The sequence below is a fragment of the Gadus morhua genome, chromosome 8 (genome assembly GCF_902167405.1).
Source record: "Gadus morhua chromosome 8, gadMor3.0, whole genome shotgun sequence".
Taxonomy (NCBI): domain Eukaryota; kingdom Metazoa; phylum Chordata; class Actinopteri; order Gadiformes; family Gadidae; genus Gadus; species Gadus morhua.
Genome location: NC_044055.1, coordinates 15,419,059 through 15,433,508, shown reverse-complemented (window position 1 = coordinate 15,433,508; position 14,450 = coordinate 15,419,059). Strand labels below are relative to the sequence as shown.

The window sequence follows — 14,450 nt, the reverse complement described above, 5'->3', positions numbered from 1 at the left end:
TATGTTCATGTGAATGCACGAGGTTTTTATTTAAAAGTCAATGGTTGCGGTAATGTTCACCAGCGGGGAATAGAGGTATGGCACTCTGGATCTGACTTGCTGAAGCTCATCCAATCAGCTGCAGAGTAAGGTCGACTGGCAGCGCCGCTCAATAAACACTGTGGACTGCAGCATATCTCCTGGCCATGCAAGGCTAGCCATAACCCCTACCTGCTGCTAAATGATGTCTCTAAATTCACTGTTGTAACTGTTTAAAAGTAAATCACTGCTCATTACTACTCTGTTTGGACGGAAGGTGAGTGCTTGATTAATAAATAGTAGTAAATAGCGGCTAATTAGTTTGTGCAGGTTCATACATTTAAATGCGACTTTGTGTGTAATTTTGTTTTACAACAATTTTCATGGTTCATATGGTTAGTATGCACATCACCTCAAAGTCAACTTCAAGTGAAGCACAACGCAAGTTAAGGCAAGTTAAGTCAAGGGAGTGAATTAATCTACATAACTCGTTTACTCCACACAAAAGGAAGGGGTTGCTCTAGGAATACTAACACACAGTGCGTGTGTGTGTGTGTGTGTGTGTGTGTGTGTGTGTGTGTGTGTGTGTGTGTGTGTGTGTGTGTGTGTGTGTGTGTGTGTGTGTGTGTGTGTGTGTGTGTGTGTGTGTGTGTGTGTGTGTGTGTGTGTGTTCTTGCATACACACACTGGCACAATCAGAGAACGTGCAAATGATACAAAAACCCATCGCTCAAAAGGCACAGCGCATCTCCGTTAAAAACCGATATACTGCTCACTTTGAACCCAGGGGGCAAACAGGGACTGTGGACTCTGAGGTGCTCCCTCTATCCAGAAACCATACTACCTGGATCTGTGTCAATCTGTCCTGGGGGGGTGTTGTTGACTGGACCTAAAGAACACCCCCTGACATTTAAGTGGAAAACACAGTGTACCAACAGGTGGACACACACACACACACACACACACACACACACACACACACACACACACACACACACACACACACACACACACACACACACACACACTCTTTATATAACTTTTCCCTCCAACTTCTGCAAGTCTTGTCCCCCCACCAACCATCTCTGGCCAGTCCAGAGGCCACCTGCCTGGGCCCCAGTCGCGGGAGTAGAGAAGCCCCACAGGCTAGATAGGTATGCCTACTTATAGTGGGGGTGCATTGATACAGTTCATTGTGCATGACAAACGTGTGCATATTAGAAGGAGTGCAGAGCAGGAAAGAAAGATATTCATGTGTCATGTGTCTGTGTCTGTGTGTGTGTGTGTGTGTGTGTGTGTGTGTGTGTGTGTGTGTGTGTGTGTGTGTGTGTGTGTGTGTGTGTGTGTGTAAAAACTCACCACTATCCCCGGGAGCTGTTTCTCGGTCATCCTAAGGGGCTGTGGTAGAGACCTCAACTGCAACAGAGCCTCAACGTCTCTCTCTCTCTTTTGCTGCAACTCGCTGTCACTCGCCCGCCGTCTCTCTATGGAATCCCAGCGTGAGGTCGGTCTGGAAGAGGCTTGCAAAGTGCCTTCTCTCTTGCTCTCTCTCTCTCTCTCTCCCTCTGCAGTCTGCGACTACCTCTCTCTCCCACTGGCTGGAAGGGTCTGGGCGTTGCAGCTGGGGAGGCAATGCTGCGTCGGTGTGTTAAGCCTCTCCTGATCCACAAACTTTTCTACACTGTGAAATGGACATGTGACAGTAGAAAAGAGCGGGAGGAGGTGTCGTGTGGATGGTGGGAGGGAGAGGAGGGAGGGAGAGAGGGAGGGAGAGGAGGGAGGGACAGAATGGGAGAGAGGAAGAAAAATACCTTTATTAGTTAGTTTCTCCATGGGCCATGATCAAAGCAATTCTCAGTATGACGCAGATCCTGGTTATATCTGACATTTTCGAAGGCAAAAATGAAAAAAATTATCAGCCAGAGTATCCACAGACCATGATGGTGTATCATGTTCATGTTGCGAGTTCTGATGACATTCTATAAAGAGGTTGAAGGAGGCAGAAAGTGCTCGTGAAGTTGACAGATTAGCATGTTGCAACAAAGCCAGCGTCATGACAATGTGTTGCTTTGTATGGAGAAGAGATTAACTGTTAGGGTAACAGTTAGCCTGGCCCTGGACTGTGCACTGAGTTAAAGCCGGTCTGGGTGGGGGGAGCATACAAACGGAGAGAGAGAGAGAGCAAGAGATAGAGAGAGAGAGAGACACAGATAGACTGTTTTTTCTTGCCCTTGTGGGGGCTTGGGTCAGGGGGGTGTCATAAATATTTGGTCTGTTAAGCCCTTTGAGACTGTAATGGTGATTAAGGGCTATACAAATAAAATTGAATTGATTGAATTGACAGAGAGAGCGAGAGAACACGTTCACATGCAGTGGGGAACTGCCCCTCTTCTAACCCTTTTTTCTAACAGTTGAAGCCGGGTTTTGGAAACCCTTTTTAGCCCAACGTAGGAGCTCTCTGCCCGATATCTTTCAAACATAATGTGCATCAAATTCTAACATGCCTATTTATGTGTAAACATTGTATAGAATGTTGCTTTTGTATAGGTGTTTATTTGGAGAGTGAGTGGGTGTGACCAAAAAACATTTGAACTAGTGTTGGTCCATGGACCACACAAAACCCTGGTTACCGTAGTGGCATTTCTATACAGAAAATATATGCTAATGGTTCACAGCTGTTTGAGTTGGAGCAGGCCATTTGTAAGAAGCTAGATTTTGATGGCATTCAATCGAAATAGTCCAACCCATCCCTTCAGGCCTGCCTCCAAGCCACTTCCCAAAAACGTGCTAGCTAGCTTTAGCAACACATCTGTAGGGTATACTACGAACCTCGCCGAGCATACACAGGCTTTCTTGGGAAAACCTGGCTCGACCGAGACGCGCGATCAGAGTTAAATGGTACTACGAAGCTCACTTAGGATTTGATTAGTCGAGACAGGTTTTCCGATGCGCGTTCACGTGAAAGGGGCGTTTATCGCGTCATATTACTCACCTTTACAAACTGGATAGAACAAGCATTCTATGTAAATGCTTTTGAGTGAAACAATTCTACATAATGTCTATAAAATAACTGCCAAATTCAGAATTGTTCACCATTAATACAAATAGAGTGATGAGGATTTCAAAATGCCTAAGCAACGTCCAACCTGCCTTATTCTATAATTTAGGGAATTCACTTTAAGTACACCCCATGTAAGAAATGTATCGCATATGTTTTCAACCGCTGAGAGGTAGCGCTGATGTCGTACTGGATTTGTATAAGGGCGCACTCACACTAGGCCATCTGTACCTTGCCCAATTCCGTTTCACACCTCTACCGTGCTCAAGTCTAGATCGTTTGGCTAGTGTGAGCACGCCAACCGTACTCAAGTCCACACCCATTCCGTGGCCTGAGCACACTTGGGAGAGGTGTGCTCTCAGGCCACGGTACAGATGTTAATGAGCCGACACGCGCATGGCTACGGAGAAGGGTCCAGCTGCAGGCTTGGGCGTTCCCGTCATGACACAAAAACGCCCATCGGGCGTTCCCGTCATGACACAAAAACGTCCATCAGGCGTTCCTGTAGCGTTTCATCGATCAATCAAGAAGAGGTGAGTGAGTTGCGCAAGGCATGCTGGGTATGCTACCTCCCTTTTTTGGCGGTTTTACCTCTTAGTAACTTTCCAGAAAAACGATGATGAGAGATTATGTCAGTAAGTATGATATTGTTTATTTGACAACATTGGCTGTGAAGTATTCTCATTTAAATCACTGATTTAGCTGTGGTATCGTTGTATCCGAATTCGAATCCGATATAAATACTCGTGACAAGCATGGTTCGGTAGCAGCGAATGCTATGCTATCTCGTCCATAAACGTTGCATATACTATTCAGAAATCAGCAACGTTTAAGACGGTTTGTAGGTAGAGGGTAAAGTTTGCAGCGAAGGCTTTGCCGATTATTTTACTGTGAGGTTAACATTACCAAAGTACATTGTTAAGTTGGATGTTAAGGTGTCAGCTGGCATGGTAAGAGGCATGAAATCGCGGCCACTCTGCTTCGTTGTGGTGACACACGCATCGGATTAAACTGTGCATGTAAACCATGGACATATTAAAGGATGGACCACAGACTGGAAAATGGCCGCCCATTCATTCCTATACAAACTGCTCAGTGGCGCAGGGTAACATACAGGAGCGATTTGCTTCCGCGTTATGTGGCCAAGACACGTGACCTAGTCCGTGACGTACCGGATGCAGAGATCTTCTTCTTCTTCTAGTTTAGCGGACATAAACTGCACAACATAAACTGCTAATAAAACGCTTGAGGAGGCGTTTTGAAAAGAAAAAACTTACATTTTTTTAGAACAGGGTAGAAATATAATTATGAGCCTTTGATTGATATCCAGACATTTTTTGCGGAGACACAATCCTGTTCCCCACTTGTATTGGAGTGGACGGCGATATCTACTTCTGGGCCACATGAAATGACGGACCCCCGTCCACTCCCAGCTTAAACAGCTGCAATACCAGGCTTGGCCTCTGAGCACTGGTGGATTGCGGAAGTATGCGCCTATCCTGGGGGCCTGATGTAAACGTACTAGTACGTCTAAACTAACTAGTATGTTTACATGCATGGCATATCAGAGAATTCTGTCAGTTCGGTCGCGGCGCAACAAATGAATAAAGATCGATAGCACTCTGAAAAACAGATGACAGATGTGCCCGAAGTTACTACTTTATTACCTCGTTGATGACCAACGTTTAGGAAAACATGTACTTTTAATTCACCCTTGGGTGAAATCGAAGCGTAGTGTGTACTGAATGCGTGTTGATGATGATGCATATGAATTGCAACTTACACGTCTTCCAAACCTTTTCAGTACCCTGGCACATGCTTTGTCCAATGGACCATGGAAGGGACTTTACTTGGCTGACGAGGTAAAACGTGTGGCTGGCGCACGATTCATTGCATCTAGTAGAGTAGCATTCACTGGTAGACAGGCAGGCCTCTAGATTGTTTATTATGATTTAATGAAGTGTTCCTATGTGCCGCTGATGGGCCCTGGTTGCTGCTAAATGCTTGTTGAAAGTGCATTGTGCACTTTTTGTATGTAGCTACAAAATGAGGGTGGATATCACTTTATAGTTTATAGGCATTATATACTAATAAGAATCATTGACAAATCACATTCCCCTTTTACCACCACAGGACGCACCTCACCAGTATCAGAGCAACAGCTGTGGGGTGTTTATGCTGATGGTGAGATGCATTATTTTCAGAAATGATGACTGATGACTAGTTTGCAAAACAACTAACTCATTTGTATGTTAATTTCAGTACGCAATGTATTCTACCCTCAAAAGCAATATGATTTCAGTGAGGTGAGTTCTTTCAAATCTCAATCAGATGTGTAGCATGAAATATAAGGCTTTTAATAATTTAGTCATCCTTACTGGAGGCTACAATTAACATGCATCATAGGTCATACACATTACTTTGTCTTCAGGTACTGCACTTACGGGAGGAGATGGCTACATCTTCACAATAATTTACACTGCCATAGTACACTGCTAAACAGTACTGTAACATGGATTTGTATCAGGCAATGAAGTCATTTAAAGCATAACTTTACTTTTCAGGGGGACATGCTCTCTATCGGGAGGTGGTGGTTGGACAGCTGTTGGAGACCTTTATGCTTGAAAGGTTTATATACTGTGTCCATGTTGCTATTTACTTATTTTTGGTGCTCATGAAGATCGTAGCCAATACACTTGTCTCTCTGTCTCTAGCCCTGCAGAACTAGCTGGCTCCTTCTCACCCTCTCCATCTCCCCATCTCAGTCACACCTTCCAATCACTAAGCAGTGAAAGGTATTACATACTATGTCCATACTTTTCTATTTACGTATATTCTCTCTTGCTCTTTCTCAGACTTTTGATCGATCAGTGATTGCCTTTTTGTTTAATGGTGTGGGTAGTGTTGGTCTGGGCTTGTGTGATTGAATTGAAGGTTGATTATAATCCCTGTTTCTCTCCCTCTCTCTCGCTCTCCTTCACTCTTTTTCGGCTCTCTCGCTCTCTCTAGCCCTGCAGGACTAGCTGGCACACCAAGCTCACCCTCTCCATCTCCCCATCTCAGCCACACGCTCCAATCTGGCACAACAGAGGACAGGCCATTCTTACCACCCGAAGTCCTTCAGCAAATTGTACAAGAGACGCTGAGACTGGACTTGGCGATGCTTGGCGTGTTCAACAGGGTTTGAAACACATTCCGAGAACTAATCAAGCCTCTCCATCCTTCCATATATATAAATGACAGTTTGGCAGGGGACATTAAGCTTAATAAAGACAATCTCATATACATAACGGTTAGAAAGATTTACAACAATGCAGGCTGTGGCAGTGGCCTTGCGCTACGCCTCAAAGGCTTCTTAAAAAAAGAAGAATTGGCCAAGCGCACCCCTGGTACTGAGGCACGTTGCATATGGCAGATTTGTCATAAAAGATGTCTGCCTAGCATAATGTTCTTTTATCACTACTTTTTCGTTTTATTGGGGCCGTCTTTTTTTGCAATCCCTATCATTTGTAAATGTACATACTACTGTAGCAAATGTATCTAGCCAGAAATGCTGGTATTTTATTACTCCTTTCTTTTTTGTTTTTGTGACAAATGCTATACGATGTATAACATACATTTGTGCCTACGATGTATGTTGTAAGGTTAATTGTTACAGAGCAATTACTGTATTTTGTCTTTATTGAAAACATTCAGTGGGAAAAGTAAGTGAACAGTTGGAGTCAAATGGCCTACTGTTTGAGCCTTCATAGTGTCTGGTAACTGGATTTGAACTGCATAATGTCCCAAGTGTTATTTTAATCTAGTCATAATTTAATTTGGGCATATTCTTAAACAACTATATCAAACATCTCACTTATACCTAATACCCTACCTATACTAACCCAGAAGATAATGAACATGAGATCATGGAGCCTCCCTGTAATGATCGTGTTGCATCAAGTTTGATGCAAAGTTTGGGCCGAGATCCGACACATAAATGCAAGCTAACATTCTGTAGGCCTAGCTGGCTAACGTACCCGTATTACGAGATCGAAGAAGGGGGCGCTAACGTCAGTTCTATGCTGCCCATACTACTAGATCGACGAAGAAGAACGGGACGTTCCAGCCTGCGTAAACGAGAACGCCCACCACACGAGAACGCCGGGGGGGGGGGGGGGGGGGGGGGGCGTTTTAGTCTGCGTGAACGAGAACGCCCACGACACGGGAACGCCCATTTGTGTCTGCAGTCGGATGATATTGTGGCTACGCAACCTAAGCTGGATGGCGTATAGTCCATGTGACCCTTCTTTCCCATTCTACAATTAACAGAGAGACGCCGAGATCGTTTATTGGCCTGTGGCATGTGCCACCCCGACCACTGAAATACCATGGCACAAGCCGTTCAGGTGGAACGGAACATGCCGTTCAGGTGGAACGGCAAGTGCCGTTCAGGCCCTATTGCCGTAAATGTAAAGCTATATATATTTGGTCTTTGACACTATATCACAACATAACGCCGTAAATAAAGGGATTTACACGTTTCTCATGTCCGTTCTGTTGTTAGGTTATGTGCGATCTGTATGTTGTTGCTTTTGAAATGACAGGTGCTTTTGAAAACAGCCGGACTGCTCCGGTGGCGGTGTCATGCCAAATTTGTACCGGCTGCCAAATTTGTACCGGGCGCGTGACGCGTCATCCATACGTAATCCATTCCAAACCTGCCTGGCAGCAGATGATCGCGTCGTCCGTTGCCGGGCAGGTTTCAAAAAACATTCGCGCTCATGTTGCCAAAGACGAAATAACATAATACAGTTAACGGATCGCTCGATAACACTTGTTTTTACTTTATATTTGTATTGTATTCAATTGTTTAATCAAATTTAGCTGGTAAACTGAGTGTTTAAAGCGGGTTTCAAAAAACATTCGCGCTCATGTTGCCAAAGACGAAATAACATAATACAGAAAACGGATCGCTAGATAACACTTGTTTTTACTTTATATTTGTATTGTATTTAATCAAATTTAGCAAGTAAACTGAGTGTTTAAAGCAGGTCAAGGACGAAATGGCACAATACAGATAACGGATCGCTAGATAGAAGGTTCGCGAATGTCCGTGAACCTTTCACGTCATTCGACGCAATCGTCCGTTGCCAGGCAACGGACGACGCGATCATCTGTTGCCAGGCAGGTTTGTAATGGATTACGTATGGATGACGCGCCCGGTACAAATTTGGCAGCCGGTACAAATTTGGCATGACAGCGGTAGTAAGCCTAGCCTTTAATCATCTGCTCGTTCCAATCGCTTCTTCCGATAGCTTGTAATCAAAGATGTCTTCTGTTTGCCTTAAATGGGGTGCGAGTTGATGGTATCCTGTAGAACTTCTGTGTTTTGTTAGTCTTATTAAAACGGTTTGTGCAACCAACCGCGCAACAAGACTTGATTGCGGCTCTTGTCGCTCTCGTCTCTTTCTGCATTACATGCGCAGTGACGTAGACTGATAATCTCTCAAGAGTCCTCGGTTGCTAAGCGACGTCAACGTCTTTGGCGGACAATTTCTGAGCTGATCAACAATACGAATGCTGGTAACAAATGAATTGTAAAAAGACACACCGTGTACATTTATTTGGCCATATGCTAAAGACGTGTCTAGTTCACCGTCATGCAGGCTGTGTTCAGTAAAATAAATAGCGATGTTTTTAATAATTTTGATTGATTTCTTACAAATCAACAAGCCTCTCCCTGTGTCGCTGTGTGTGCGTGTATCCGAGTTGCGTGTGTGCGTTTATCCGAGTTGCGTGTGTGCGTGGGGTGTTCTTGATTGACCGATTTTCGAATATTATTCAAATACTTCGCAGCGAATATTGAATAGTATTTTTGCCAGAAATGCACATCCCTAGTAGCTACTTACCATTTTCCATAAGTGGCATGCCAGTGGAAAAACGGTAGGTGCCAGTATAAACTGGTAATTACCATTTTACATGAGTGGCATGCCAGAGGAAAAACGGTGATTCCAGTAGGAAATGGAACTTCCGATTAACATAATTGGCTTGCCAGCGGAAAAACGTTTGGACTATACGCCATGATACCACTGGATCATGTCGGTATACGAAGGTTTATGACACTGGATCAGTGCTAAATGATAGGAACCTATCATAATTTGTTAGATCTGTAACCAACTCCAGTTGGGACGCTCATAGTGCTCCATTATTTCGGAATCTGGAGTTGCTAAGCATATATGATGTGAATACTCTTCAGATCGGCACTTTTGCTTTCCAGTTTTTCAATAATTTACTTCCTTCTTCTTTTAACAGTTTTTTTATAACCAGGTCACAGATCCATAGTCATCAGACCAGATCTGTAGATCTCCTTCATCGGCAATTTTTCAGAACAAATCTGGGACAGTTTTCTATTAGGGACAGAGGTCCAGTCGTTTAGAACAGTTTTCCAGCTACTCTACGTAAACACTCATCTTTAGCTACTTTCAAAAAATATCTTAAAATGTACCTAATTTTAAAAGCCTATGATAATATGATAAACTGAATGTATGCTGTATTGTCTTTTTGCTTGTTAGTTATATCTTTACTTTGCTTTTTTACTTTTACTCAAATGTGTTCTCATTTTTGTAAAATGACTTTGTAGTTGTTTTATCTCTATAATTCTACTTTTGTTTGTTTGTCTTTTTTTTTCTTTTACTTTATTTTCTTTACCTTATTGTATTTTAATGTCAGGTGGACATCCTTAATAAGCCCTTCAAGGTTCTTTTGTCCCACCCGTGCATCTATGTATGTCTATGCAAATCTTCTTGCCTTTTTTTTTTAATCTTGTTTATTTGCACAAATAAAAACTAAACTAAACCTGTAGGCCTACTCAATTTTTTTGGTTAAACACCAATAAGAACAAATGCAAAACTTAATATTTGGCCTATTGAATAGTTATGAGCTGAAGCAGTCAAACAGTAGGCTATATAGGCTACCACGCGATTAATTATTTACAAGTGCAAAAATTTCAACATATTCTTTATTTTGCTGACCACTTGTTTTTTATCCAGACAAAAGGACGGTTCCTTTGCATCTCTCTCGTAGATCGCACCATCTTTCAACGTCTTTGTTTAATACGACTGCATCACCTCTCACATGATCAGCAGCTCGCGGATTTCACTTTCTCTCAAGTTAGAAGTAAACTGCTCATGATCATATCGCTGCGTTGTCTCTGTGGAGACAGCGCAGCAACACCACTACCCCAAGCCCCCCCCCGCCCCTGGAACCGCGGAGCCGTCGCATTTACAACAGAATTAAACCCAATAAACCACACGTGTGCGGGTCCTGGAGGGTAAATTGGGGTTCTAGCTCAAGCAGGCAATTTACCTCGGGGAGTGTAAATGCGCGGACCGTGCCGCGAAAGAGCCGTGCCTAAAACGGCCTATTTGGCAGTTTAAAAACGCTCAGCGAGAGAGGGCTGTATCTGAGCAGAACGGCTCCAAATAAGCAACAAAGTCAGTAAAGTGTCAACTGTGTTCTCTGTGTGGTTCTACTAAGCAGCGGATGCTTGGTGGTGACGTATTACGACGTGATGACGTATGTACAAGAGGCAACCCTATTCAGGCCCAGTTGAGATGGCCTAAAGAAAGAGCCTCTCTCGGAGAGATCCCTGTACGATACGGGCTCCGAGGTCCATCGGAACACCCAGTAATGTTGACGCCCTTGTCAAAGGAGAGGCTAGAAGGCTGCACACGCAAATCTACCCGATAGACTAAGCTGAAAACCTGCTCCTGACCAGGTTTGGTTGAGAGCATTAGTCCCCATGGTGATACGGCGACGCTTAAAGAGATCGACTCTCATGTCCCAGCTAACCCAGGCTTTGAGCGCAACATACCTCGCTAACCCACTAATCGAGGTTTGTAGTACAGGCAACTTTTGGAAGACTCTGGTCATGCATAATGAGAGCACAGGGCAGAGTATATGCAGGTAGCTGGGTAGGTAGCTAGTCAGACAGGTCGCCAGCCAATAACTTCTTTCGGGCCAAATTAAATTATTTGAGTGTATTTTTTTGTCCTCTTCTGTCTGAGTTTGATTTACTTAATACTGGCGGGTGGATGAGAGAATTTCAATCAATATGTCAAAACCAGCTTCTAAAATAAATTGCTTAAGCCTAGCCTGAAGGAAAACCCTGTTTACCCGCAGAGAGAGAGAAAGAGAGAAAGAGAAAGAGAAAGAGAAAGAGAAAGAGAGAGAGAGAGAGAGAGAGAGAAGGCAAAGCGTATGAATGTTTTTCCTACCAGTGGGATTAAAACACCTGAAGGCCAAATGACTTCAAGTGTTGACTTACTGCTGCATCAGTAATCAGTAAGATCTCATGTGAAGATCCACATGACTAAGTTCAAGAGACCTGCACCGTCTTTGTAGTAGTACCTTTTTGGAATAATGAATGTTGAATTGTGTTTTTATCACACAGTGTGACTGTTTAGTCTGAAAGCCTTGTGTGAACCAAAGTCCAGGGACTAATTTATAAAACTGTGCGACTGTGCGTGGGATTGTTACTAAAAGTGTACGTGCAACCAAAAGCCACGTTTTGCATGCGCCAAAAAAATTGTCCTCCCCGACCCCCAACCCCTTGCTATACTGCCCTAGGGAGAACTTAGTTAATATTTACAATTTGACATCTATCGGCCAAAAAATTGAACATTGACAGTTGGTGGGGAAATGTTTTTCTTGCTGTGTTTCTTGTGCAGTATAAATTTACTCTGTGGTGAGGTGTGTAGATGAGTGTTATCAGTACTGTATCTAAAGATTTGGACTGTCCATCTGGTGAGTGCTGATACTATTGACTCTACCCCCCTCAACATGTGAACTTTGATAAACAAGCATAGCTATGGAAATATGAGTAGAGAAAATGAGGGTGGAGGCGATACCAAGCGGAAGGCGCAATGTTATTGTTGTCAACTCCAAGGCCAACTTCAAACATTGGTTTGGTGTTTACGCAAGATTGCAAGTAAAGTGTTATTTGCACAACTTTTTGCAGACAATAAGTATGTAATGCTAACGCACACATGCATATCGCATCATGAGCAACGCATGCATAGTTATTACAGCAGAGTTCTCTGTCTCTACTCCCGTCTCCAGTCTTCGAATCAAGTAATCGATTACATCTACCTCTCGCATGCCACTCATCACTTCCCTGATTCACGTTTTATATCCACACTTCAAACTCATTAAATTTCCATTGCGTAAGAATGTTATGTTGAAGTTTTGCACAATAAAAATGAAGTTAAATTGACTGATTAATGGACTGATTGAAGATTAAAAAAACGACAACAGAAAATGAAGTTCTTGTCTTCTTTGGACAACGGTGTTGGTCCGGCTAGGAGGCCATGGCCCACATTGTGCTCCACAAAAGCTGGTCTCTGTTTCCCAGGTGTGCGCTACGATAACCCTCCCAGAATATCAGGGAACCGACATGATTGGTAACCGCTAGATAAGATAGTGTGTACACCTAGGCCTAACCCTAACCTAGAGACTTGTTAGAATTTAGCGTTTCAGGGTCAAATGTGTTTAAATAACCCTTAATCCCATCGAGTCTAAAAGGGCAACGTAATGTGCCACCATAACTCCCCCAAGCCCAAAATTGAGAAGGATCATGGAAGAAGGATCCTCCTTTAATGTAATGGGTATTGGATGGGCACACATTAAGTAAGCAAAACATTTTGTGAAAGCTTTAGACAAAACAGAAGATGGATTAGAAAACTGAAGCTGAAACAATGCCCGGTGGCTAAAGTAAACTACAGCCAGGCCCAATGTTTCGTGGTTTCTGTCAATGGATGGATAAAACATATTTGGCTGCATTTCATGCTTCTCTTTCAAAAACAAAAACACACTTTCTGGCCATGCCATTTCAGCATGTTTTGCTAATTAACAGTCTTGTTTATGGCAGCCTAAGGCCCCGTCCACACGGAGCTGAAACGGGCGAAAACAATCCGGTTTTGTTTTATGCGGTTCAGGAATATCCCTGCAAAGATCGAGTCATTGCAAAACCGCATCGAGCTGTAGAAACGCTGTAGTAAATATTCAAGGCGCTGGTTCTCAACAGAAAAAAGTGGAACGCATCAAGCCTGCGCACATACAGCCTGCGCGCTGTGTACAAACATTCAGTCACGAGGAGATTCAACCTTTTCAAATGAGCAGAAATACTTTTTAATGTACAGTTAGTCATTAAATTGATCAAAGGTCTTTATTTAAACCTACAAAAAGAATACGAATAAAATAATAAATAAAAAATTCAACATAACTCTGACGTCCCCCAGCTGGTGGGGGGCTAACGATGTCATCGTTTGCGTTTCAGGCGTCCACACGAATCCTAACACGAAACCGCATAGGTCTGGATAGATTTCAGAAATGTGCGGTTTTGGGCACCGGACTCGCCGGCTCCGTCTGGACGGTCGGCCGAAACGCACAAGACTTATGCAGTTTCACCAAAAATCGTCTCTTTGTGGACGGGGCCCAAGTGTGAATGCTAGTGAATAAGGCCAGTAAACACTATGGGTCCTATTTTAACAGTCTGAGATGCAAGTGAGAAGCGCCAAGCGCAAGTACCGTATTTTCCGCACTATAAGGTGCACCGGAGTATAAGCCGCAGCAGCTAAATTGAACGATGCGTTCATATATAAGCCGCACCGGAATATAAGCCGCAGGTGTTTAAATGTCTAATTACCATTAGGGCTGGCCCGAATGCAATTTTTCAGGCTTTGAATACTTGTTGGTTTTTCCAAGCGAATATTCGAATACTCGTTCTAGAGAAAAACAACATTAATAATCCCTATATACTCCCTGGAACCGATTTTGACAGTATCTGCATATTTTGTTGAATATTTAATAGCTTTTTAACTTTAATTAGTAGGCCTGAGTAGGTTGAAGTTCCTTAGCTTTTCCCCGTGAAAGCGAACAGCTGTTGTTCCGTTCCAAATCAGCTGTCCTCTGCCATCTCAGCCCTTACGGGAGCTTTTCAATTCATCCTGGAACGTGCATCTTTATAGGGAATTTGTACAATAAATCCATAACAAATACCGAATATATATTGTTTTATGTGTCCATATTATATCCATTATATTGTCCGGGTATTCCCAAGACGCTCACGCTCTGCAGCAAGCCAGTCACAGTTGATTGGCGCGGCGCTGTACAGCGAACGTAAACAAACAACTAAGCTAAGGTTAGCATTTCGTCAAGTATTACTTTTCCTCCCGAGATCCCGCTAATGTTGTGTTATAAAGTAAAGGGAAACAAGATATCTATTCTTCCTCCACCTCTCGCTTCTCTGCTTGGTGTCGCTGATGCTTATAGTTTGCCTCCCTCGCTCTGGTAACGTCACGTACGTGGAAAAAAAAACACGAAGCTCCGAATA

The 14,450-nt window shown here is 43.4% G+C and overlaps 1 protein-coding gene and 1 long non-coding RNA gene across 2 annotated transcripts in view; one reads left to right on the top strand and one right to left on the bottom strand.

The window, feature by feature from the left end:
• The window catches only part of slc6a9 (solute carrier family 6 member 9), a 70,642-nt gene that overhangs the window by 47,197 nt on the left and 8,995 nt on the right, over window positions 1-14,450 (bottom strand). The window contains exon 2 of the mRNA XM_030364811.1: window positions 1,378-1,699. Coding sequence (XP_030220671.1) covers window positions 1,378-1,407 — 30 coding nt within the window. The 5' untranslated portion in view covers window positions 1,408-1,699. The remainder of the gene's footprint in view (window positions 1-1,377; window positions 1,700-14,450) is intronic.
• Window positions 3,106-7,123, top strand: LOC115549544 (uncharacterized). Its single transcript, XR_003977780.1, has 6 exons — window positions 3,106-3,609; window positions 4,881-4,938; window positions 5,339-5,382; window positions 5,641-5,704; window positions 5,791-5,871; window positions 6,086-7,123. It is a non-coding gene; the product is annotated as an uncharacterized LOC115549544 (long non-coding RNA).